The sequence below is a fragment of the Lontra canadensis genome, unplaced genomic scaffold, assembly GCF_010015895.1.
Source record: "Lontra canadensis isolate GAN:19392208 unplaced genomic scaffold, GSC_riverotter_1.0 scaffold38, whole genome shotgun sequence".
Lineage (NCBI taxonomy): Eukaryota > Metazoa > Chordata > Mammalia > Carnivora > Mustelidae > Lontra > Lontra canadensis.
Window position 1 is genome coordinate 14,179,834 of NW_022631032.1, and position 24,975 is coordinate 14,204,808.

Here is a 24,975-nt window from a genome sequence, read left to right on the forward strand (position 1 = left end):
CCTGAGCTAGGCTTTAGACATACCTACTAAGCAAAGCAGGATAGCATCCCTGCCTGCCCCTGTGGAACTTAGAAATGGGTGTTTTTTCCAGTCTTTTTTCAACACCATCCAGCGCATTCTAAACCTGCCTCCACACTGGTGCCTTTATACTTTTTTTTTTTTAAAGATTTTATTTTATTTATTTGACAGAGAGAGATCACAGTAGACAGAGGCAGGCAGAGAGAGAGAGAGAGAGGGAAGCAGGCTCCCCACTGAGCAGAGAGCCCGATGCGGGACTCGATCCCAGGATCCTGAGATCATGACCTGAGCCGAAGGCAGCGGCTTAACCCACTGAGCCACCCAGGCGTCCCTGGTGCCTTTATTCTTAACACATCTGTCTTAAATGGAAAAAGAGTGACATTTTTGTTAGTAATCTGCTAAAAATTATTGCTTATTATTTATGTCGTATGATGGAAGGATAAAAAGTCCATCTTTCTAGTAGGCAACCAAGGTCCTTTGAGTTTTTAAGTAAATTCACACGTAAAATTTTGGAAAATATACCACTTTGACCAGCATGAACTCAGAAGAGTTAATGAAATAACATTTTCCCTTAAAAGTTTTATTTAAGAAGCTCTATCTGAAATACTACTTTTTACATGAGCAGATAGTGTAATTTTGAGTTTCAGTACCCGTTTTCTAAAAAATGAGGAAAGCATTAGTGATTTCTGTTGTTTGTCATTATTCTTCTGATAAATTTTAAACCATTTGGTATATTAATATGTTAATTTTTTTCCTTGTTACTTATTTTTTCCAGAAAAATAGCTAGGTATACTGATGTAAACATGGAAGACTTCAAGTGTCCCATTTTTCTTGGTTGCATTATCTGTGTGACTGGCTTGTGTAGTTTAGACAGAAAGGCAGTTCAGCAACTCACAATTAAGCATGGAGGTCAATACATGGGACAACTGAAAATGAATGAATGCACACACCTCATTGTGCAAGAACCAAAAGGTAAAAACTATGTTTCCCAAATGGAAAAAATGCAAAATTTTCTCTAGTATTTAACATTTTAAGATCTTTACAGAATAGCTTTTGCTTCTGATGTGTTAAAAATCTCATATTTTTTCCCCCTAAAATCTTAGAAAAATAGTTTGGTTCACAAATCTGTAGAAAAGTTACATGACTATCCAGGTTTATCCAGGTCATTGAAAAAATATTTTTTTCAATTTCCAGTGGTTTTTATTGTTTGATTTTTTTTTCAAAGTTTGCTACATAGTTACCAAATAATTACAGAACAAGAAATTTGGATGAACAACAAAAAGGCTAATAGATATAGCTAAATTACATTTCTTTCTAATGATAAATTTTATTTTATTTTATTTATTTTTAACATTTTATTTATTTATTTGACAGAGAGAGAGAGCACAAGTAGGCAGAGAGGCAGGCAGAGAGAGGGGGAAACAGGCTCCCCACCGAGCAGAGAGCCCAATGTGGGGCTCAATCCCAGGACCCTGAGACCATGACCCGAGCTGAAGGCAGAGGCCTAACCCTCTGAGCCCAGGTGCCCCTCTAATGATAAATTTTAAAGGCTTGGCTTAGTTTTTAATTGAGTGAATCTGATTTACTGGATGAACTAGAAGTTATAACTTGAAGATACACCTTGCAGAGCACGAGGCAGTTAAAAGAAGAAAAATATACTACCAGTAAGAAGAATTCCTTAAAATTGTGTTTAATTTTGGTGTCCTGAAATGTTTATTATCTATTTTGGAAGATTTTTTTTTTCTTTACAAATACCCTTAAAATATATACAAATTGATGAGAGAGGAATTTTGTTAATGTTTTTGTTATTTATTTATGTCTGTGTTTTATTAAGCTACCTAGATAGCAAAATAGGAAAAAAAAAAAACCCTGCTAAAATTAATTGGTAATTGTCCTTAAATCAGAACTTTGTGTATGGCCAACTATGATATTATAATTGTGAGTAGAGTTGGTAACTGCTATTGAATTTCTGAATCTGAAGGCAGTTCATCTCTTTGCTCTCAAGAATGTCCAAAAAAATCCTTTTTGTGTTATTGTTTAGTACACATTGACCTCAGTTTCTCTATGGCACTGTTTCAAAATACATTGTGTTAAAAGTTGTTTTAAGGCGATTAAAAAGATATATTTCTTACAATATGCCTGTTTGGACTTCAAGTCAAATCCTGTTGACATTAGAATAGACTATTCAAAGCTGGTATTTTTATATTGTGGACATTTACAATCTTCACAGTTGTTTTATTCAGTCTTACTGAAGCCACATAATTCTGTGAGTTATTCCCATGTTACAGAGTAAGAAACTGGTTTAAAGAAATTAAGCAGTGGAGACTATACTCAAACCTAGTATTTCAGTCACCACATATAAATTATGCAATTTTAAGAGACAAACCCCCTTGCATACAGTATATAGCATACTGTTTATATAAGAATAATTACTGGTAACTTTAATTTTGTTTTGGTGAGTTTTTTCAAACCATAACCTATCATGCTTTAATATTTCTACAAAGATATATTTTAATGGTTTACATTTTTCACTATTTCTTAATGACATGATAGGTCAAAAGTATGAATGTGCCAAGAGATGGAATGTACACTGTGTGACCACGCAGTGGTTTTTTGACAGTGTTGACAAAGGTTTTTGTCAGGATGAATCCATATACAAGACAGAGCCGAGATCAGAAACAAAGACTGTGCCTGATACTTCAACTCCTACTGGCCAGCTCAACACAGTTGATAGTAAGTTTCAGTGGGATTAAAGTAAACAGTCATTTTTAACACCACTTTCTTTGTAAGAATTGATTTGTAAATAGGATCAGTGAGATATAGTAGGGAATTCCATCCTTTCTTGCTATGCTTCCAGGCATAATTATGTAATAGCTAAATTGTATGAAAACTAGTCCAGAATTCTAGGTATTTATTTTTAAAATGGGTGTATATTTTCTTTCATACCTTAGTTTAATGCAAAAGATGATTAAAGAAGCCGAGATTACTACAAAGACTTAAAAAAGAATTTTTCTAAACCTGACTGGTGGGCAAATGTAATACATTTTTATTAGTTTGCTACTATTATAGACCATCTATATTCATATAAAATTGAAAACCATTTCTATTTTGTTCATGCCATGTTAGAATTTAGCATATGTTATACTTTTTCCTTTCCTGGACTCTATAGCGAACAACTTCAGATTGCATATGGAAGCAAGCCACTATTAAATGTATTAAGTATGTTTTTATTTGAAATAAGATATAAGCCTTAGTTTCATTTTCCCTTGTCATGCTTGGCCACCAAGATTAAAATAAAAACATTCGATGCTTACTTTGGAAGTTATTCACAGCCCTTGGTGTATAAGAAAAATTAACCTATAGGAAAATAGGTAATCACTATTTTATCTCCATAAATTTCTACATCTTTGTTTGATATGTAGGTCGTACTCTTTCAGATGTCAGCCATATTTCCAACATCAATGCAAGTTGTATAAATGAATCGATGTGTAATTCAGTTCTTAATAGCAAAGTGGAGCCTACACTTGAAAATCTGGAAAATCTGGATGTCAGTGCATTTCAAGCACCTGAAGATTTATTAGATGGTTGTCGGGTATGTCTTTATTATGTAATACCTCAGTGATAATGTACATCAGTATTTCTAGCCTGACTTTGAAGACCCTCAGAGTTGGGCTTATTCTTTATCCATGTAAACTATTTACTCTAGCCAAGCAGATGTAAGCACTGGGCCACATCTATCCATAACTGTCATTTATTAAGTGTTATTAATATCCTAGGCTGTGCTAATCAATTAATATATGTTGTTAATATATTGTATGTAATCTCGTTTAACTCCCACAAATAACTCTAAAATGGATATTACCCTGAAACTGAGGCTTGTTCAGTTCTTGTTCAGATTCATGCAGATATTAAGTAGACATCCATCTACTCCAAATCCTATGTTCCTAACCACTAGACCCACTACTTTGTTTTATGTCTCTTGGGCTACTTAATTTTTTAGTGTGTAAATAAACTATCTTCTAAGTGTCTTTTTTTTTTTTTTAAATATTTTATTTATTTATTTGACACACAGAAAGAGAGAGAGATCACAAGTAGGCAGAGGAGCAGGCAGAGAGTGAGGCGGAAGCAGGCTCCCTGCGGAGCAGAGAGCCTGATGTGGGACTCGATCCCAGGACCCCGAGACCATGACCTGAGCCGAAGGCAGCGGCTTAACCCACTGAGCCACCCAGGCGCCCCTCTTATAAGTGTCTTGATGGAAACATCATATGCTGTAGATCTCCTAGAGCTGAATTTTAATATATTTCTACTTGTAGAGTGGATAGGCTGTACATTAGTTGATAAAACATCAATTTATTGTCAGAACAGAAAGTGTCTTATATAATCTTTTATCCTAGACTCTGGTAATTATGGATATGACTTTTAGTTATTGTTTTTTTTTAAGATTTATTAATTTTAGAGAGGACACCACAAGAGGAAGGGGCAGATCTCAAGCAGACTCTGCACTGAGCATGGAGTCCAACATGCAGCTTGATCTCAGTATCCTGAGATCATGACCTGAGCTGAAACCAAGGTTAGACGCCTAACCAATAGGGCCTCCTAGACGCCCCTAACTTTTAGTTATTCTTACAGGAAGTTTATGATTCCTGATTTTTGTTACAGTATCTTCTAATAACAGGTTATTTAGTTTGGGATATAAATGGAGTTAGGAATAGATCTGCCATTCTTAAGAAAATTTTTTTAAAGACATCTAAAATACAGATGAAAAAGCTTTATATTTATTAAATTGGTTTCAATATATACATAGTGATACTTAGAAATAAATTATTGCATATAATCCTCAAAGTACTGTGCTCAGCTTGACTTAAATTTTCTTGTGTAATCAACTATGTAAAGGATATCTCAATTTATAGGTGAGAACACTGGTTTAAAGAGCCTAAGTCACTTATCATGGGCATGTAATTAATTATTGGCCTCTGAACCAAAATTTACACCCAAGTTTTCTGAATTCAGATAAACTCCTGTTTCTTTTTTTTTTTTTAATTTTTTTAATTAACATATAATGTATTTGCCCCAGGGGTTACAGGTCGTGAATCGTCAGGCTTACCCATTTCACAGCACTCACCATATCACATACCCTTGCCAATGTCCATAACCCAACCACCCTCTCCATATCACCCTCCCCCCAGCAACCCTCAGTTTGTTTTGTGAGATTAAGAGTCTCTTATGGTTTGTCTCCCTCCTGATCCCCTCCTGTTTCATTTTTTCCTTCCCTACCCCCTAAGTCCCCCACCCTGCCTCTCAAATTCCTCATATCAGGGAGATCATGTGATAATTGTCTTTCTCTGATTGATTTATTTCACTCAGCATAATACCCTCTAGTTCCATCCACGTCATTGCAAATGGCAAGATTTTATTTCTTTTGATGGCTGCATAGTATTCCAGTGTGTGTGTGTGTGTGTGTGTGTGTGTGTGTGTGTGTGTGTGTGTGTAGATATATATGCACACACACCACCTCTTCTTTATCCATTCTTCTGTTGATGGACATCTAGGTTCCTTCCATAGTTTGGCTATTGTGGACATTGCTGCTATAAACATTTGGGTGCACGTGCCCCTTCGGATCACTACATTTGTATATTTGGGGTAAATACCCAGTAGTGCAATTGCTGGGTCTTAGGGTAGCTCTATTTTCAACTTTTTGAGGAACCTCCATGCTGTTTTCCAGAGTGGCTGCACCAGCTTGCATTCCCACCACCAGTGTAGGAGGGTTCCCCTTTCTCTGCATCCTCGCCAACATCTGTCGTTTCCTGACTTGTTGATTTTAGCCATTCTGACTGGTGTGAGGTGATATCTCGTTTCCAGTTTATTTCTGTAATTTAAATTTACAAGTAGTGGGGCGCCTGGGTGGCTCAGTGAATTAAGCCACTGCCTTCAGCTCAGGTCATGATCTCAGGGTCCTGGGATCGAGCCCTGCATCTGCCTCAGCATCCCTGCTGAGCAGAGAGCCTGCTTCCCCCTCTCTCTCTGCCTGACTCTCTGCCTACTTGTGATCTCTCTTTCTCTGTCAAATAAATAAATAAAATCTTTAAAAAAAAAATTTACAAGTAGTAAGATCTTCAGCATTTAAGGAGCTACCTGCATTTTAGATACTGCTATGCACTAGTATCCAGAAGGTAACTGAATTCTAGCTTCCATTTTATTTAAAGCCTCAAAGTACTTAGCTGCTGTCTACAGCAGGATAGATATGGATATCTAGATATGGATAATAGATATGGATATAGATATGGATAATAATGCTATGGGATTGTGAAGAAATAATAAAAAGTAAAAATTTCACAATTGTTCGGGCACCTGGGTGGCTCAGTTGGTTAAGCGTCTGCCTTCGGCTCCAGTCATGATCTCAAGATCCTGGGATTGAGCCCCATGTCAGGCTCCCTGCTCAGCCTGGAGTCTGCTTCTCCCTGTCCCTCTGACCCTCTCCCCAGCTCCTGCTCCCATTCGCTCCCAACTCTCTCTCTCAAATGAATTTTAAAAATCTTTTAAAAAAAAAATGTTGGAATTGTTAAAAAAAAGTTTCAGATTATACTCTATTCTTAATGTATTAAATGTATGCAGAGCTGTGTATTTACACACAATGCATTTGGATATATATTTTTAGTGTGTTCCTGTTGAGAGAAGCAAACCATCTTAAATGCATTAATCTAAAGTAAATATTTTCTTTCTTTGCAGATCTATCTTTGTGGTTTTAGTGGCAGAAAGCTTGATAAACTGAGAAGGCTTATTAACAGTGGAGGTGGAGTTCGTTTTAATCAGCTCAATGAAGATGTAACTCATGTTATCGTGGGAGATTATGATGATGAATTGAAGCAGTTTTGGGATAAATCAGCCCACAGGTTTTGTCCGTTTTTAATTCAAAGCAATTTCTACTCTAATGATTTTCTTAAAATTGCCTATCTATGCAATTATGGAAACTGCATGGCAAGTGGGATTATAGTCTTTATGGTTTAAGCTAATAATTATGTACTATTTTTGCAGGCCTCATGTAGTAGGAGCAAAATGGTTGCTAGAGTGTTTTAGTAAAGGTTACATGCTTCCTGAAGAGCCATATATCCATGCTAACTACCAGCCAGTGGAAATTCCAGTTTCAGATCAGCCTGAGAGTAAAACAGCCCTTTTAAAAAGGAACAACAGCTTGTCTAAGAAAAACTTGGCTCCTGATGAAAAGCATGAACAAGCTGATGAAGATCTGCTCTCTCAGTATATAAATAATAACCCAACAGTAGGTAAGAAATAGTTGATGAGTATTTACAGTCATTAAGAAATGTTTTAATAGCTTAATACATACACATGTGATTTCTGCCAGTTTTTCTAGATTTTAAGCTAAACCTTTTTCTTCCTTAATCTTTCTAAGGCAAAGCCTGGGGGGTGCTGAACCCTCTGACTGCCTTGTCTCTCTTCAACTCACTGGCTCTTCTTTGATCTGTTTTATATGCCAGCATCAGTTTGTTAGCGTGAGTTTGTAACAGCATGAATTTTTCTTTTTAAATTTTTAAGATTTTACTTATTCTTTAGAGTACACATAAGGAGGATGGGGCAAAGGGAGAGGGAGAAGCAGGCTCCTTGCTGAGCATGGATTCCCAATGCAGGGCTGGATCCCAGGACCCTGAGATCATGACCTGAGCTGAAGGCAGATGCTTAACAGACTGAGCCCCCCAGGTGCCCCATGTAACAGTACACTTTTATTTTAACCTTGTAATTACCTCTTACTTGGTTATTGTGATCATTAATGCATACAATGCTGCACTGTACCACAACCTCTGTATATAGTCTTCTTGGTGTGAGAAGGAAACTTGCCAGTGAAGAGTTGTGAGCAGAATTTCTTCTTACTTAAGAAAAAATTTTTTGAAATATTTAATACAGTGAAAAGGAAGTCAAGAATAATGCGATGAGTAGCCATATACTACTACATAAGTATAAGAAAAATAGAATATTCCACTCCACCAAAGCCTCCTGTGAGTCTCTCCATTTTCCTTATAGATTACATGTGTCTATACATATGTATCTTTATGCAATATAGATACTCATTTTGTGTATATTTTAGCTTATATAGATGATATACAGTATGTACTGGTTTGCTGCTCCCCTCCAACCATGAGAAATATTTAACCAAGTAACTGATTGAATATACCACAGTTTATCTGTTTTCCCACCTTATAGACATTTTTATTGTGTCTTTTTTTTTTTTTGCCAGTGCAAACACTACTGCTGAGATTGTTCTTACCTATGTCTCTGTGATTGCTCAGAGGTTTCTTTACATGTATAGGATGCCAAGTTTGGTCTGCTCTGTATAGATTAGTGATGCACATGTGTTAAACTCCTCCACTGTAATGTTGACTTTGACAGTTTCTCCATGTAGTTCTGTCAAATTTAGTTTTTTAATATATTTTGATGTTTTATTACATGATGATCCTCATTTTCCTAATTTTGTTTTTCTTAAAATCTGTTTTGTCTGATATTAATAGAACTATCCCTGCCTCATGTGAGTCAGTATTTATCTGGTATGACTGACTTTTTCTTTAAAACTGCAAATTTGGTTGCTTTACATTTACTGTTACTTGTGATATATTTTTATTATTTTATACCATCTTATTTCATGCTGTTTATCCCATTTTTCTGTGCCTCCATATTTAACATTTTTGCTTCCTTTTGGATAGCTTGAGCTTGCCCCCTCTCACCTCAATCTCCACTTCCCTGTCCTCCCTCTACTGATGTAGAAGTTACATCTATTCATATTTTTAGAGATTACTTAGAACTAGAATGTGCATCATAACTTGAAATCTAAAGTTAATATTTTTCTTCATCTTGAATAATATGAGAACTTTATACACTATCTTCAACAGCACTGCTAATCATACCCCCCTACATACACTCAATTTATGTGATTTGGGCCAGTATTTTCATTGTCTTTTTTAATCTGACAGACACTTAGGTTTTATATCGTCCATACTTGTTTTGATTTACCAACATGTTTAGCAATTTCTTTGCTTCTCATTCTTTGTTGTATCTGAGAATTCTCTTCTGGAATCATTTTCTTCCCTCATATAAAATAATATCCTTTAGAAATTTCTTCAGTTTCTGTTAATGTCTTTATTTCTGCCATTGTTCTTAAAAAATAGTTATGCTAGGAATACAGCAATGTAATATCACCTCACACATGTCATAAAGGGTAAAATAAAAAAACACTAGAAATAACAGGTGTTGGCAAGGTATGGAGAAGAAGGAGCACTTGTGCACTGTTGGCAGGAATGCAAACTGGTGCAGCCACTCTGGAAAACAGTATGAAGGTTCCTCAAAAATTTAAAAGTGGAACTACCCTGTGATCCAGCAATCACACTACTAGGTATTTACTCAAAGAATATAGAAACACCAGTTTAAAGGGATACATGCAGCCCTATGTTTATAGCAGCATTATTTACAATAGTAAAGATATGGAAGCAGTCCAGTATTTAATGACTGATGAATGGATAAAGAAGATGTGTGTGTGTATACACACACAGGAATATTATTCAGCCATAAGAAAGAATGAAATCTTGCCATTTGCAATGGCGTGGTTGGAGGTAGAGTATAATGGAAGCAAAATAAATCAGAAAAAGACAAATACCAAATGATTTCACTCATATATGGAATTTAAGAAAGAAAATAGGCAAGGTAGAAAAAAAAATGAAAGATACAAAGCAAGAAACAGACTCTTAATTATAGAGAACAATCTAATGGCTATCAGAGGGGACAGGGGTGCAGGGATGGGCTCAATAGGTGATGTGGATTAATGAGTCTGAAGACCTAACTAGAAAAAAGTTGCTATGGGCTATGTTAAAGAGGTTACCGCCTGTGTTCTCATCTAGGATTTTTATGGTTTCAGGTCTCAGATTTGGGTCTTTCATCCCTTTTGTGTATGGTATAAGGAAGTGATCCAGTTTTATTCTTTTGCATGTAGCTGTCCAGTGTTCCAAACACATTTTGTTAAAGAGACTGTCCTTTCCAATTGCATATTCTCTCCTGCTTTGTTGAAGATTAATTAATTAATGACCATAATTAATTACCATGGTCATTAATTAATGACCATATAGTTAAGGGTTTATTTCTGGGTTCTCTTTTCTGTTCCGTTGATCTGTGTGTCTGTTTTTGTGCCAATATCATCCTGTTTTGATTGTTTCAGCTTTGTAGAAATCTGGAAACGTGATGCCTCCAGGTTTGCTTTTCTTTCTCAAGATGCTTTGGCTACCAGCAGTCTTTTGTGGTTCCACACAAATTTTAGGATTGTTAGTTCTAGCTCTGTGAAAAAATACTATTGATTTTTGATAGGGATTGCATTAACTGTGTAGATTGCTTTGGGTAGTGCAGACATTTTAACAATATTTGTTCTTCCAGTTTATGAGAGTGGAATATCTTTCCATTTCTTTGTGTCGTTTTCAATTTCTGTAATCAGTGTTTTATAGTTTTCAGAGTACAGGTCTTTCACCTCATTGGTTAGGTTTATTCCTAGGTATCTTATTATTTGGGGTGCAGTTGTAAATGGGATTGTTTCCTTAATTTCTCTTTCTTTTCTGCTGCCTCATTATTGGTGTGGAGAAATGCAACAGATTTCTGTATTTGATACTGTTTTTGTTTTATTGTTGTTTTGGGGGATTTTTTTATATTTTATTTTCCCTTTAACTAGGCTTCACACCCAGTGTGGGGCTTGAACTCATGATCTGGAGCTGAAGAGTCACATGCTCTACTGACTGAACCAGCCATGCAGCCTGTACATTGATTTGGTATCCTGTGACTTTACTGAATTTGTTTATCAGTTCCAGCAGTTTTTTTGTGGAGTTTTTAGGGCTTCCTGTATATAGTATATTACCTCCAAATAGTGAAAGTTTTAACTTTTTCCTTAGCCAGTTTGGACGCCTTTTGTTTTTGTTGTCTGATTGCTGTGGCTAGGACTTCCTGTACTGTGTTGAATAAAAGTGGTGAGAGTGGACATCCTTGTCTTATTCCTTGTTAGGGGGAAAGTTCTCAGTGTTTCCCCATTGGATGTTTGCTATGGGTGTTTCATATATGGCCATTATTATGTTGAGGTATTTCCCTCTAAACCTACTTTGTTGAGAGTTTTTATCATGAATGAACATTGTGCTTTGTTAGATGCTTTTTCTGCATCTATTGAAATGATCATATGGTTTTTATCCTTTCTCTTATTGATGTGATGCATCACACTGATTTGTGAATATTAAACCACCCTTGCATCCCAGGAATAAGTCCCACTTGATTGTGGTGAATGATTTTTTTTTTAATATATTGTTGAATTCAGTTTGGTAAGTGGGGTGGGTGGTGGTTGCAGAGGAAGAGGGAAAAGCCCAGCATGGGGCCTCAATCCCTCGACTCCAGGATCGTGACCTGAGCCAAAGACATCCACGTAACCCACTGAGTTAGCCAGATGCCTCATGAACCCCCTCCTTTTTTTTAAGATTTTAGAGAGAAAGCTCACAAGCAGAAGAAACAGCACGCAGAGGGAGAAACAGGCTCCCCGCTGAGCAAAGATCCTGATGTAGGACTCGATCCCAGGACTCCAGGATCATAACCTGAGCCGAAGGCAGACGCTTAACTGTTTGAGCCATCCAGGTGTCCCACATAAAAACCATTGTTAACTTATAGGCTACAGGTCCAGTTTCGCCCTTAGGCTACAGTTAGCCACTCCTGTACAATGCACCACTAAAGTTTTCAAAAACGAAGTTTTTACCTTTTTTTTTTATTATTATTATTTTTTTATTTTAGTTAGTGAACATACAGTGCAATATTAGTTTCAGGAGTAGAATTCAGTGATTCATCACTTACAACACCCAGTGGTCATCACAAGCACCCTCTTTACTTTTTTTTTTTTTTTTTTAAAAAAACAAGTGCCCTCTTTAATACCCATCACCCATTCAGCCCATCTCCCATCCACCTCCCTCCCACCAACTCCCAGCTTGTCTTCTAATCTTAAGAGTCTCTTATGGCTTGTTTCCCTTTCTCCTTTTTTTTCTTTTCCCTGCTCCGTATGTTCACTTGTTTTCTTTCTTTCTTAAATTTCACATACGAATGAGATCATATGGTATTTGTTTGTCTCTGACTGACTTATTTCACTTAGCGTAATACACTCTAGCTCCATCCATGTCATTGCAGATGGCAAGATTTCATTTTTTTGATGACTGAGTAATATTCCAGTGTGTGTGTGTGTGTGTGTGTGTGTACACACCACATCTTTATCCATTCATCTGTTGATGACATCTGGGCTCTTTCTATAGTTTGGCTATTGTGGGCATTGGTGCTATAAACATTGGGGTGCAGGTGCCCTTTCAGATCAGTACATTTGTATCTTTGGGGTAAATGCCCACTAGTGCAATTGCTGGGTCATGGGTAGATCTATTTTCAACTTTTTGAGGAACCTCCAAACTGTTTTCCAGAGTGGCTACACCAGTTTGCATTCCTGACAGTGCAAGAGGGCTCCTTTTCTGTGCATCCTCACCAACACCTGTTGTTTCTTGTGTTGTTAATTTTAGCCATTCTGACTAGTGTGAGGTGGTGTCTCATTGTGGTTTTGATTTGTATTTCTCTGATGATGAGTAATGTTGGCATCTTCTATATCTGTTAGCCATTTGGATGTCTTCTTTGGAAAGGTATCTATTCATGTCTTCTGGCCACTTCATTGCTGGGTATTTGTTTTTTGGGTGTTGAGTTTGATAAGTTCTTTATAGATTTTGAATACTAACTCTTTATCTGATACGTTATTTGCATCTATCTTCTCCCATTCCATAGGCTTTTAGTTTTATTGATTGTTTTCTTTGCTGTGCAAAAGCTTTTTATCTTGACGAAGTCCCAGTAGTTCATTTTTGCTTTTGCTTCCCTTGCCTAAGGCAGCATGTCTACATGTTACATGTTACATGTTACAGCATGTTACATGTTACAGCATGTCTACAGCATGTTACAAGGCCAAGGTTAAGAGGATATGACCTGTGTTCCCCTCTAGGATTTTGGTGGTTTCCTATCTCAACATTTAGGTCTTTCATCATTTTGAATTTATTCTGGTGTATGGTGTAAGAAAGTGGTTCAGTTTCATTCTTCATGTTGCTGTCCACTTTTCTTTTCCCAACACCATTTGTCAAAGAGACTTTTTTCCGTTGGATATTATTTTCCTGCTTTGTCAAATATCAGTTGGCCATACAGTTATGGGTCCATTTCTGGGTTCTTTGTTCTGTTCCATTGATCTATGTGTCTGTTTTTGTGCCAGTACCATGCTGTCTTGATGACTGCAGCTTTGTAATAGAGCTTAAAATCCAGAATCGTGATACCTCCAGTTTTTTCTTTTTCAAAATTGCTGTGGCTATTTGGGGTCTTTTGTGGTTCCATGCCAATACTAGGATTGTTTGTTCCAGCTCTGTGAAAAATCTGGTGGTATTTTGATAGGGATTGCATTAAATGCATAGATTACTTTGGGTAGTGTGGACATTTAACAATGTTTATTCTTCCAATCCATGAGTATGGAATGTTTTTCCATTGCTTTGTGTCCTCTTCAATTTATTTCATAAGTGAGCTCTACTTTTCAGAGTATAGATCTTTTAACTCCATAGTTAGGTTTACTCCTAGGTATATTGTTTTTGGTGCAGTTGCAAATGGGATCGATTCCTTGATTTCTTTTCCTGCTGCTTCATTATTGGTATATAGTAATGCAACAGATTTCTACACACTGGTTTTATATCCTGCAGCTTTGCTGAATTCGTGTATTGGTTCTAGCAATTTTTTGGTGGTCTTTCAGGTTTTCTGCATATTGTATCATGTTGTCTGCAAATAGTGAGAGTTTGACTTCTTCCTTGCTGTTTTGGAGCCTTTCATTTCTTTTGTTGTGTGATTGCTCAGCCTAGGACTTCCAGTAGTATTTTAAACAGTACAAAGTTTTTACCATTTAAACTTTTAGTCTTGATTCACCAGTGCTTATCCATATTAGGGATTATATATTTTGTTACTGACAGTTATGTTTTTTTCTTCTACTTATCTGTCAGCCAACTTGATTCTGAAATGTAATAGTTGAAACTATTTGCTTGAGTCCTTCATCAGTTCTCTTAAATCCATATTGTAGTAACTAAACAGCTGTAATCTCAATATGAAAATTTTAGGAGTTTTTGAAAAATAAGTAACCATAAAAAAATAACCATAATTCTCTTTATTATATTCATAGTTATTTCCATGTGAAGGGCTTGATCACTTAGGCCTGTTACATCTGTTTTTTTCCTTAACAATATTTTCTCAATTCTTTTGTGAATTAGCAAAACCAATTTTGGGACTGAGACAAACCCAAAGAGTTATTGGAGTCCCCTAATTTTCAATTAATTGGAGTTTCTAGTATACTAGGAATACCTGCAACAGTGACATGATTGCTCTTGTCATTCCTAATGGAAGGTGGAAATAATAACTGTATTCTTGGTAGCCAAGAAGATGGGGTGCGTTTGTATCCTTTCCTCAGGGTGTATTTACTGAGCCTTATTTTTTGTGAGTGTGGTCGCTATTCTCAGGCTTCAAATTACCTTAAAATGTAAGATAAATCCTCTGCTAGAAAACATTTCTTTTTCTCTTTCAGTTGAAGCTGTGAAGTCTGAAGTTGAGCCCTTTAATGACTCTACTCATATTTCTCTGCCAGAAGAAAACCAGTCTTCTGTCACTTGTTGCCTCCCTGACACTTCTACAATTACCGAAGAAGGTTTATTTAGCCAAAAGAGTTTCCTTGTTTTGGGCTTTAGTAATGAAAATGAATCTAATATTGCAAATATCATAAGAGAAAATGCTGGAAAAATCGTGTCCCTTCAGAGCAGAATTGTTGCTGATTACGCTGTGGTTCCTCTGCTGGGGTGTGAAGTAGAAGCAACTGTGGGAGAAGTTGTCACAAATACGTGGCTGGTAAGAAGACCCTGTAGCAGTTGAAATGTAGTGCTGAAGGATATCAGATGCTGAGAGTGTTAATGATTATTTCCTAGACAATTCAGTTTAGGTGAATTGGTGTTTGAGCAAGGTTTAGATTTTGCCTTTACCAAAGGGAATTGTAAGATAGGAAAATGTACAAGCTTCTTGGCCCCAGGCCTGGCAGAGTAGAGCTTATTATTTCCCTGGGGCCACAGCAGCAACATTCCTTCTTAAGAAGTTCCCTAGGTCATCTCCTACTATTTCAGTCCTCCCTGTTTTCTCACAACCAAAGCATGTGTGCACTTTCGGATTATTCTTTTTTATTTTGTTTATTTTATTTTTTGTTCTTTTTATTTCTTATTATATCTTTTTTATTGACTGAACAGTGGTAATTTCATCATTTTTTTACTTTCCAAGAGTTAAGAGGAAAATTTATAAACTAATACTTGGGAAGAAATTAAATTTACAGCAGTATTTAGTAAGTTAAATGATAAACCTGCCTGATCTTAATATCCTGTATAATGAAATGATTTTTTTAATATAATGTGAAATGTATTGAGAATAAGCATATACAAGGTTATACTAAATTTCTTTTCATGTAAACTCAAATTACTGGTAGTGTAAAAACCAGTGTTAACCACTGGCTGCTTATTTCAGGTTGGCATTCTTGTGTTTCTTGTTTCTAAAAGGTAACCTGTATAGACTATCAGACTTTAATTGATCCAAAGTCAAATCCTCTCTTCATGCCAGTCCCAGTGATGGCAGGAATGACTCCTTTAGAGGATTGTGTTATTTCATTCAGCCAGTGTGCAGGAGCAGAAAAAGATTCGTTGACATTCTTAGCAAATCACCTTGGAGCAAGGTATGTAGTATTTTTTGTGCACCTGCTATCATGGTGTATCTTCTATCTGTTTTGACTTATTGGTGAAAATTCAAATTGGAATTGGGCCAGGTGTCTTTATAATATTTATGGGTAGGGTATAGTGTACCTATGTGATGGCTCAGTACTACTAGATGGATACGTGGCAGAGGTTCAGACCATGGGCATTAGTGCTCACCTACCAGCAGAGGGAATGTGTAAAGCTCATACAAGGGCCATTACTGAATATGGCATATCCAAGCTTTATTCCCTTCCATGGGTCCATTTGGGAGATTTATTTTTTTTTCAGTAATGAATACTTGGGAAGGAAAAAAAGATGGACTTGAAAGTTACTTCCAAAATCCAAATTAATCCAACCCCTAAGTTAACCTTAGGTGGTAACTGTTTTTAAAATGAAGTAGAAAATTGTTCTAACAGAAAATGTAAAGGAACTCAACTTTTATATTTTTAAAAAAAGTTCTTTTAGATTAGATCTTGAAGCAACACTTAAAATGACTTTAAAGAGACACACCCAAAACAAATTGATTCAGAACATCTGAAAAAAAAAAAAGAAAAGAAAAAAGAAAAAGCCGGGCAAAGGTATGTCAAAGAAATGCAAACAAAAGGAAAGGAGGGGTTGCAGTTCTAATGTCAGACAAGTTTGGATTCAAATGAAGAGGCATTAAATAAGAAAAAAAAGAGTGCTATAAATTGCTATTCACACTGAAGTTAATATATATATATTACATATAATATATATATATATATATATATATATAACAAAAGAACATGACTTATTCATAAGACAAAAATAATAGCAGATACAAGATGGAATCAGCAGAAATACATTACTTGTAAGACTATAATTCCCATCTTTTACTTCATGAGAGGTCCTATAGAAAACAGGGAAGGATCTAGATTTCATTAGCATAGTCATCTACCCTGAAACACCAAACATACCTTTTCATGTGCCTGTAGAACACTTATAAACATTGCCTATAATGAAACTGGCCACAAAGAAAACCTCAGTAAATTGCCTAAAATAGGAAGAGTGCAGACCATACTCTTTAATCATGATGTAAAGACTAGAAATGAATAGTATAAATAGAAAATGAAAAGACCCTATAAACTGGACATTTTAGAACTATTTCATAACTCTTGGTTCCAAGGGGGATTCAAACCCATTTATAAGCCTAGAAGTCATTTATCAACACAATGGTAATAAGCAATCCCAGTGCCCAGCTTGTGATCCTAAAATACCATTTCCTGCTAAAAGAAACTAAAATGTAAAGAAATGATTAATTCCAGGGGTGCCTGGGTGGTTCAGCCCATTAGGTGTCTGCCTTCATCTCAGGTCATGATCCCAGTGTCGTGGGATTAAGCCCCACAGCTGGTTTCCTGCTCAGTGGAGAGCCTGCTTCTCCATCTACCCACCCCCCATACTTGTGCTCATACTCATGCTCACTTGCTCGCTCACTACCCCTGTCTCTCTCTCTCTCTGCGCTCTCTCTCTCAAAGTCTTTAAATCTCTCTCTCTCTCTCTCTGCACTCTCTCAAAGTCTTTATATATATATATATAGTCTTTATATATATGTATCTATACGTATAATATGTATACATGTATGTACATATACGTATAGATACATATATACATACATACACATATATGTGCGTGTGTGTGTGTGTGTGTGTGTGTGTGTATACATATACATTTATTTATTTATTTATTTTCCAGATCTGGGGCAAAAAGGTGCCAGTGAGTCTGGAACATTTTGTCAGACCACATAGCAAGGACTACTAAGAAAGTTGCATCAAAGGACCTCTGCTGGCCAAAGACAGGACAATTTAAGTACCACTAGACAGAATAATGGCAGTGGATCCAAGCACATCAAATAATGTTTAAATCATAATATTATAATGACACCAGACAAAGCTAATTGGTCATATTTGAAAGATGCTGGGAAACCAGCCTGTTATTTTGAAAGCTGTTAGAGAAAGAGAAAGGATCAAGTATTTATCCTGCCTTTCATATGTAATCTGTATAAGAGTATCATAATAATGGATAAGACAAAGTTTCCCTTTAAGAGGTGTTCCAACAAGTGGCGCCTGGCTGGCTCAGTGGGTTAAAGCCTCTGCCTTCAGCTCAGGTCATGATCCCAGGGTCCTGGGATCGAGCCCCACATCGGGCTCTCTGCGCCACAGGGAGCCTGCTTCCTCCTCTCTCTCTCTCTCTGCCTGCCTTTCTGCCTACTTGTGATCTCTGTCAAATAAATAAATAAAATCTTTAAAAAAAAAAAAAAGAGGTGTTCCAACAAATAAATGAAGAAGGGTGGGGTTATAATTCCTAATGAATGAAAACATCTAGGCCCTGAAAATCAATAATCATATAATAAAGAGGAAAACAGACATCATGTGCCTCCTGATGAAGAACACACAGCCACCTTGAAGTGGCCTTACAAAAATGATAAAACCTCAATCCAATGAAGCCTCTGGATTCAACTACTGATTTATAGGAAGTAGGAGAATAGCATGTTAAACTATAGCACAGAAATGCAATTAGCAAAATTCAGGCCCTGAGATAACTTTATGTTATAAATAATACAGTGTCTTCAACAAGTATCTATTAAGGGGATAGGGAAAGAGGATGGATCCTATAACTAAAAAGACAAAACAAAACTGTAGTGTTTAAGAATGCACTATGTGATAAAACTAAAGAAAGGTAAGGAAGTGATTGCCATAAATATCCAAATAGATTATAATCACCAAGTTTTGTATTTCCTTTTTTGCTGTGTTCTGTATTTGAATTAGGCTAAACAATGAAAAGCTTTTTTTAAAAAAAACTGAAGTTGCAGAAGATCTAGAAAGTAACAACAGCAAAAGTATGACACCAGGTTCCATGGCGTAAACTAAAGCAGTGCTTGGAGAAAAATTCCATAAAGTGGCTATGTAGCAAATTAATATACAGAAATCATTGACCGTCATTTCCTAACAGCCAGTTAGGAAAGTTAATGAAAACTAAGTTTACAATGAGAGATAAAATACCTACCAAAAGGTTTAACATGAAACTTGCAAGAGCTACAGAAGCTTATAAAATGCTATTAAGGAAACAGTAGAAAAGATATCCATGTTCTCAGAAAGAAGATTATAAAGAAGTTTCTGTTGTTTCCTATATTACTATATAAATTTAACATCCCAGTTAAAATGCTGCCCAAATTTTTTAGGGATAGCATTAAGCAAACTAAATTCTTGAATTCATAAGTCAAGTTTAGCAAGCAAAGTCATGAAAATTCTGAAATAGAATAATTATTTAAATATATTTTGTAAAACCTCACTAAGTAATAGTGTGGATTTTTTAAGTTGCAGAAAGTTTAGTGAGTGAACAGAAAGTCTAGAAATAGACCCAAATACAAACAGGAATTTAGGGTATGATAAAAGTGATATTTTTGGGGTGCCCTGGTGGTGGTTAAGTCAGTTAAACATCTGCCTTTGGCTCAGGTCGTGATCTTAGGGTCCTGGAATTGAGCCCCACATCAGGCTACCTGCTCAGTGGGGAGTTGGACTTTCCCTCTCCCCCCTCTCCCTCACTCTGCTTGTGCTCTCTCTCAAATAAATAAAATCTTTATTAAACAAAAAAGTGATATTCCAAGTCATTGAAGAAGAGAGATGGCTTATTCAGTAAATAGGATTCAGTAAAGTTAGAGCCACATCTCATACCAAAATAAGTACCAAATGGATCAGTGAGTTAAATGTGAAAAATGAAACCATGAAAGTGCTAGGAAAAATGTGGGAGATTTAAAGCATCTTAAAAGTGGGGACTAGAGCATAAAACCTAGCAGTTGTTAAAAAAAAATTGCTTAAATGTTAAGTGGTGGACTTCTCTTTCTGCCCCTATGTTCTCTGTGTTTAATATCTGTTATCTTGAGCAAGTCACTTAATTTTATCTTCTTTTTCTTTTTCTTTGCATTTTTTTACGTTAACATATAATGTATTATTAGCTCCAGGGGTACAGGTCTGTGAATTGTCAAGCTTACACAGTTCACAGCACTCACCATAGCACATATCCTCCCCAATGTCCATGACCCAACCACCGTCTCACTTAATTGTATCTTTTCCCAGGTTGTATCTTTACAATATTTTGTAAAAGGAATGCCTAGATGGCTCAGTGGGTTAAGCATCTGCCTTTGGCTCGGGTCTTAATTCCATGGTCCTGGGATTGAGTCCCAGGTCATAATCCCACGGTCCTGGGATCAAGTCCCATATTGGGCTCCCTGCTCAGTGGGGAGCCTGCTTCTCCCTCTGCCTGCTCTGCCTGCCACCCGCCCTTGTACTCACACACATTCTCTCTCTCTCTCTGGCAAATAAAATCTTTCCCAAAAACCCCCAATATTTTGTAATATACTAGTACTTCCCAAATATTCCTAAGAGATTGTGTCTGAAAATGCTTTGCAAAGACATAGTGGACTGGAAAGATACAGTGTGTTATTCATACACTTTCTGTGCTCCCTAGCTATTCCATGCCTCCTTTTGGGAAGAAAGACCCAAAATGGGTAGGTGATTACTAATTAAGGAGGTAATTTTCCTGGTTAGTTCTTGAAAGTCTAGTTTAATTTTCTTAATGTTTTTATAAAAACTTTTACTGTAGCAATACATTTTTACCTTAGAGTAGGCATGTAAGAGGGTTTGAAAATATATCAGCTTTTTATCAGCGAGTATTATACATAGAAGTCTAACAACAGTTGTATTAGAAACTTCTTAGCTTGCTCAGTTGTGTTTATGACCATTTGTTTTTATTTAAATATAATTTTCAGTGTTCAAGAATTCTTTGTTCGCAAATCCAATGCAAAGAAAGGCATGTTTGCCAGTACACATCTTGTATTGAAAGAACCAGGTGGTTCTAAATATGAAGCTGCCAAGAAGTGGAATTTACCAGCAGTCACCATATCTTGGCTGTTGGAGACTGCTAGAATGGGAAAGAGAGCAGATGAAAGCCATTTTCTGATTGAAAAGTCTGCTAAAGAAGGTTAATACTTTTATCTTGTTCTTTTATATGTATTTGTATAATTTGATGGTCTCTGGAATATGAATGTGTTGAATCTTGTTTTTAGAAAAGTTCTTTGATTTCTAGTTTTCACATTGAGTGTTGTGCACTGCTGTTGAGCATTCCTTATTTGGTGGCAAAATAAATGTGTTCATAGCACAGATTTAATTTTTATCTGCTCTCTACTACAGGCAGTGTCTGAAAGCTGGAAGATACAAAACAATCTAGAAGCATTCTGGGGTCTCAGTGTTTGAAGTCCAAATTTGTGGGCTAGGATCCCATTTATTGTTTCTTCTGTGGCTCACATTGACACACCATGTCATTCATGTGCTCTCTCTTCCTCTCATCTTTGGACTTCTGCATCTTTTCTCTGGCCACCTCATGGTTGCCTCTTTGTCCTTATCTTTCAGTCCTCCAAGCTTGGATGTTATTTTCCATTGGAAAGCCTTCCTTAACTCCCAAGTACGGCCTTTGTCTTGCCAAATTTCCCTCCATTATCCCCTTTAAACCTTTGATCTCAGTGTTCTAATATCTAGTTTGCTTTCATGTCTCCCTACTCAGTTACAAGCTCTGAAAGGGCAAAGAATACGTGTGTCTTGTGCATTATATATTTCCATTGTCTAGCATTGGACCTGGCATGGCATAGCCATCTAATAAGCGTTTTTGTTAAATACTGAAAAAAGACTGGTGGGAGGACACAGTATAAGATGATGGCATCCCTGGGCAAACTTCAATAGCTTGGGAACAGCTCTCAGAGCCATTATTGCTTACCCAAACAGACTGGAAATTTTAGAACTGAGGCAAAGTGATATTTAAGTCATATTAAAATTTCACTAAGAACTTTATAAAATCTTCACTGTAGTTGTTAACTCAGAGTACATGTAATTGTTTTTGTTTTTTTCCCTTAACTCTGTCATTCGCCAAGATGACACTTATATAATATTTGGCAAATCGTGAGGTTTATTAAAAAATATTTCAAGTTAACAATAAAATGAAACAGGAAATCTAATTTCATTAATTGTTTCAGTTGATGTTCTGTGTTTATTTCAACATATATTTTAATGTATCATTTTGTTTGTTTCTTGGAAAGTAGGTATATAACTTTGTGATTTAAAATGTACTTGAGAATTTACATGAAAACTAACAATGAGACGTAAAAATAGCACTTCGTTTATTCATCTTCAGAGATAAAGGTGACTTTAGTGGCTCACATTTGTTTCTTCTCATTTTAAATCTCTAGAACAAAGTGTGGAAACTGAAACAACAAACAGGGTGAATCTAAACCCAGGTATTCCAGAGCATCCTGTTGTACACCTGGAAACTCATAGGAAAACAGCTGTCACACCTTTAGATATGAACCGCTTTCAAAGTAAAGCTTTCCATGCTGTGATCTCACAACACACCAGACAGGTTTCGGCCTCCCCACCAGTGGGACAACCACTTCAGAAAGAGCCCTCCTTACATCTGGATACACCATCAAAATTTCTGTCCAAGGACAAACTCTTCAAGCCTTCCTTTGATGTGAAGGTAGGGATTACAGAATATGGTCCTAGAGTTAATTAATAATTTGTAGTATATGAAGTTAATAATTAGTTATAATATAACTTATAACTTATAATAATAAGTTAATTGAAGCTCCAAATTCTGCATCACCTCTAGTTTGTGGTAGTAAGTTCTCCAGAGATACTGGCAGATCATATTATCGAGTCCCTCCATATACTTGAGGTTGAGATAACAGCTGGAGGTAAAATGGTGTGAAATCGGGACTGAGTTCAAGTCCTACATCTTTCATGAGCAGTATGACTCTAGACAGATTATTTAACATATCCAAGCATAGACTTTTTCTTTTGTATAAAGAGGATATAACTTGCTCTGAAAACTCACAGATTTATCTGAAGGATCAAATGAAATGGTGTGATGAAATAATTTTATTAACTATGATATAAACCCATTGCTACTTAAGTTTTGATTCTAGCGGTACACTCAGCGCTTGCTCTCCAAGAACGTGTCTCTTACCACCTTATCTTGCGGTCACTTCCCTTGAAAAGATGGGTTAAGTCTGCGTCTTTATTTGATCTCCTGAGCACTGGAGGATGGCTCCCTTTCTGAGAAATTCATTCCCAGATCAAGACATTATTTGACAATAAATGGTTTCCTCTTATTCCCCCAAAATGATTTTCTTTACTATTCCTTTAGTAGCTGTTGGCCTTTCGAATGGCTATTGAAATCATTGTTTATGATTCTTTTTATCCATGAGTCTTTGCACCGCTATTATACTAGTCATCTATTGGAGTTTTGCTGATAGGGTATTAAGAAGCAAGGTTCTGGGATGCCTGGGTTGCTCACTCTGTTAAGTGTTTGACTCTTGATCTCTGCTCAGGTCTTGATCTCAGGGTCTGGAGTTCAAGCCCAGTATTAGGCTCCACCACTAAAAAAAAAAAATAGCAACATTCTAATAATTTTTACTGATGTATTAAGAAGTAGATTTATAGAATTTACAGATTGTTCATCTTCAGAAAATAAATATAAATTGATACTTTGGATAGTTTCACTAAGCAAAACCTGTGCTCGAAAAAGTAACATGTTGTGCTATGATTAACACTGCTCATTATGCCTTAAGAAATAGAGAAAAATCACTGGTTTGAGACCTGAGATCTAGAATCAGGCTTCTCCTTTGCTTCTTGCTGTCTTTGAAAGAGGTCAACCTCTTTGGGCTCCATCATCTCTATCTATAAAATCATAGGGTATATCTAGATGATCTCTAAGGTCTCTTAGCTCACAAACTTTTTTTTTTATAAACATATTTTTATCCCCAGGGGTACAGGTCTGTGAATCGCCAGGTTTACACACTTCACAGCACTCACCATAGCACATACCCTCCCCAATGTCCATAACCCCACCTCCCCAGCCCCCCTCCCCCCAGCAACCCTCAGTTTGTTTTGTGAGATTAAGAGTCACTTATGGTTTGTCTCCCTCCCAATCCCATCTTGTTTCATTAAATCTTCTCCTACCCCCTTAACCCCCCATGTTGCATCTCCACTCCCTCATATTAGGGAGATCATATGGTAGTTGTCTTTCTCCAATTGACTCATTTCGCTAAGCATGATACCCTCTAGTTCCATCCACGTTGTCGCAAATGGCAAGATTTCATTTCTTTTGATGGCTGCATAGTATTCCATTGTGTATATATACCACATCTTCTTTATCCATTCATCTGTTGATGGACATCTAGGTTCTTTCCATAGTTTGGCTATTGTAGACATTGCTGCTATAAACATTCGGGTGCACGTGCCCCTTCGGATCACTACGTTTGGTTCTTTAGGGTAAATACCCAGTAGTGCAATTGCTGGGTCATAGGGTAGCTCTATTTTCAACATTTTGAGGAACCTCCATGCTGTTTTCCAGAGTGGTTGCACCAGCTTGCATTCCCACCAACAGTGTAGGAGGGTTCCCCTTTCTCCGCATCCTCGCCAGCATCTGTCATTTCCTGACTTGTTAATTTTAGCCATTCTGACTGGTGTGAGGTGGTATCTCATTGTGGTTTTGATTTGTATTTCCCTGATGCCAAGTGATATGGAGCACTTTTTCATGTGTCTGTTGGCCATCTGGATGTCTTCTTTGCAGAAATGTCTGTTCATGTCTTCTGCCCATTTCTTGATTGGATTATTTGTTCTTTGGGTGTTGAGTTTGCTAAGTTCTTTATAGATTCTGGACACTAGCCCTTTATCTGATATGTCGTTTGCAAATATCTTCTCCCATTCTGTCAGTTGTCTTTTGGTTTTAACTGTTTCCTTTGCTGTGCAAAAGCTTTTGATCTTGATGAAATCCCAATAGTTCATTTTTGCCCTTCCTTCCCTTGCCTTTGGCGATATTCCTAGGAAGATGTTGCTGCGGCTGAGGTCGAAGAGGTTGCTGCCTGTGTTCTCAAGGATTTTGATGGATTCCTTTCTCACATTGAGGTCCTTCATCCATTTTGAGTCTATTTTCGTGTGTGGTGTAAGGAAATGATCCAATTTCATTTTTCTGCATGTGGATATCCAATTTTCCCAACACCATTTATTGAAGAGGCTGTCTTTTTTCCATTGGACATTCTTTC

The 24,975-nt window shown here is 36.6% G+C and overlaps 1 protein-coding gene across 1 annotated transcript in view; it reads left to right on the forward strand.

Moving 5' to 3' along the window:
- The window catches only part of TOPBP1 (DNA topoisomerase II binding protein 1), a 54,141-nt gene that overhangs the window by 6,607 nt on the left and 22,559 nt on the right, over positions 1–24,975 (forward strand). The window contains exons 6-14 of the mRNA XM_032869260.1: positions 794–990; positions 2,572–2,751; positions 3,441–3,610; positions 6,745–6,908; positions 7,051–7,298; positions 14,663–14,979; positions 15,672–15,844; positions 20,650–20,861; positions 22,120–22,439. Coding sequence (XP_032725151.1) covers positions 794–990; positions 2,572–2,751; positions 3,441–3,610; positions 6,745–6,908; positions 7,051–7,298; positions 14,663–14,979; positions 15,672–15,844; positions 20,650–20,861; positions 22,120–22,439 — 1,981 coding nt within the window. The remainder of the gene's footprint in view (positions 1–793; positions 991–2,571; positions 2,752–3,440; positions 3,611–6,744; positions 6,909–7,050; positions 7,299–14,662; positions 14,980–15,671; positions 15,845–20,649; positions 20,862–22,119; positions 22,440–24,975) is intronic.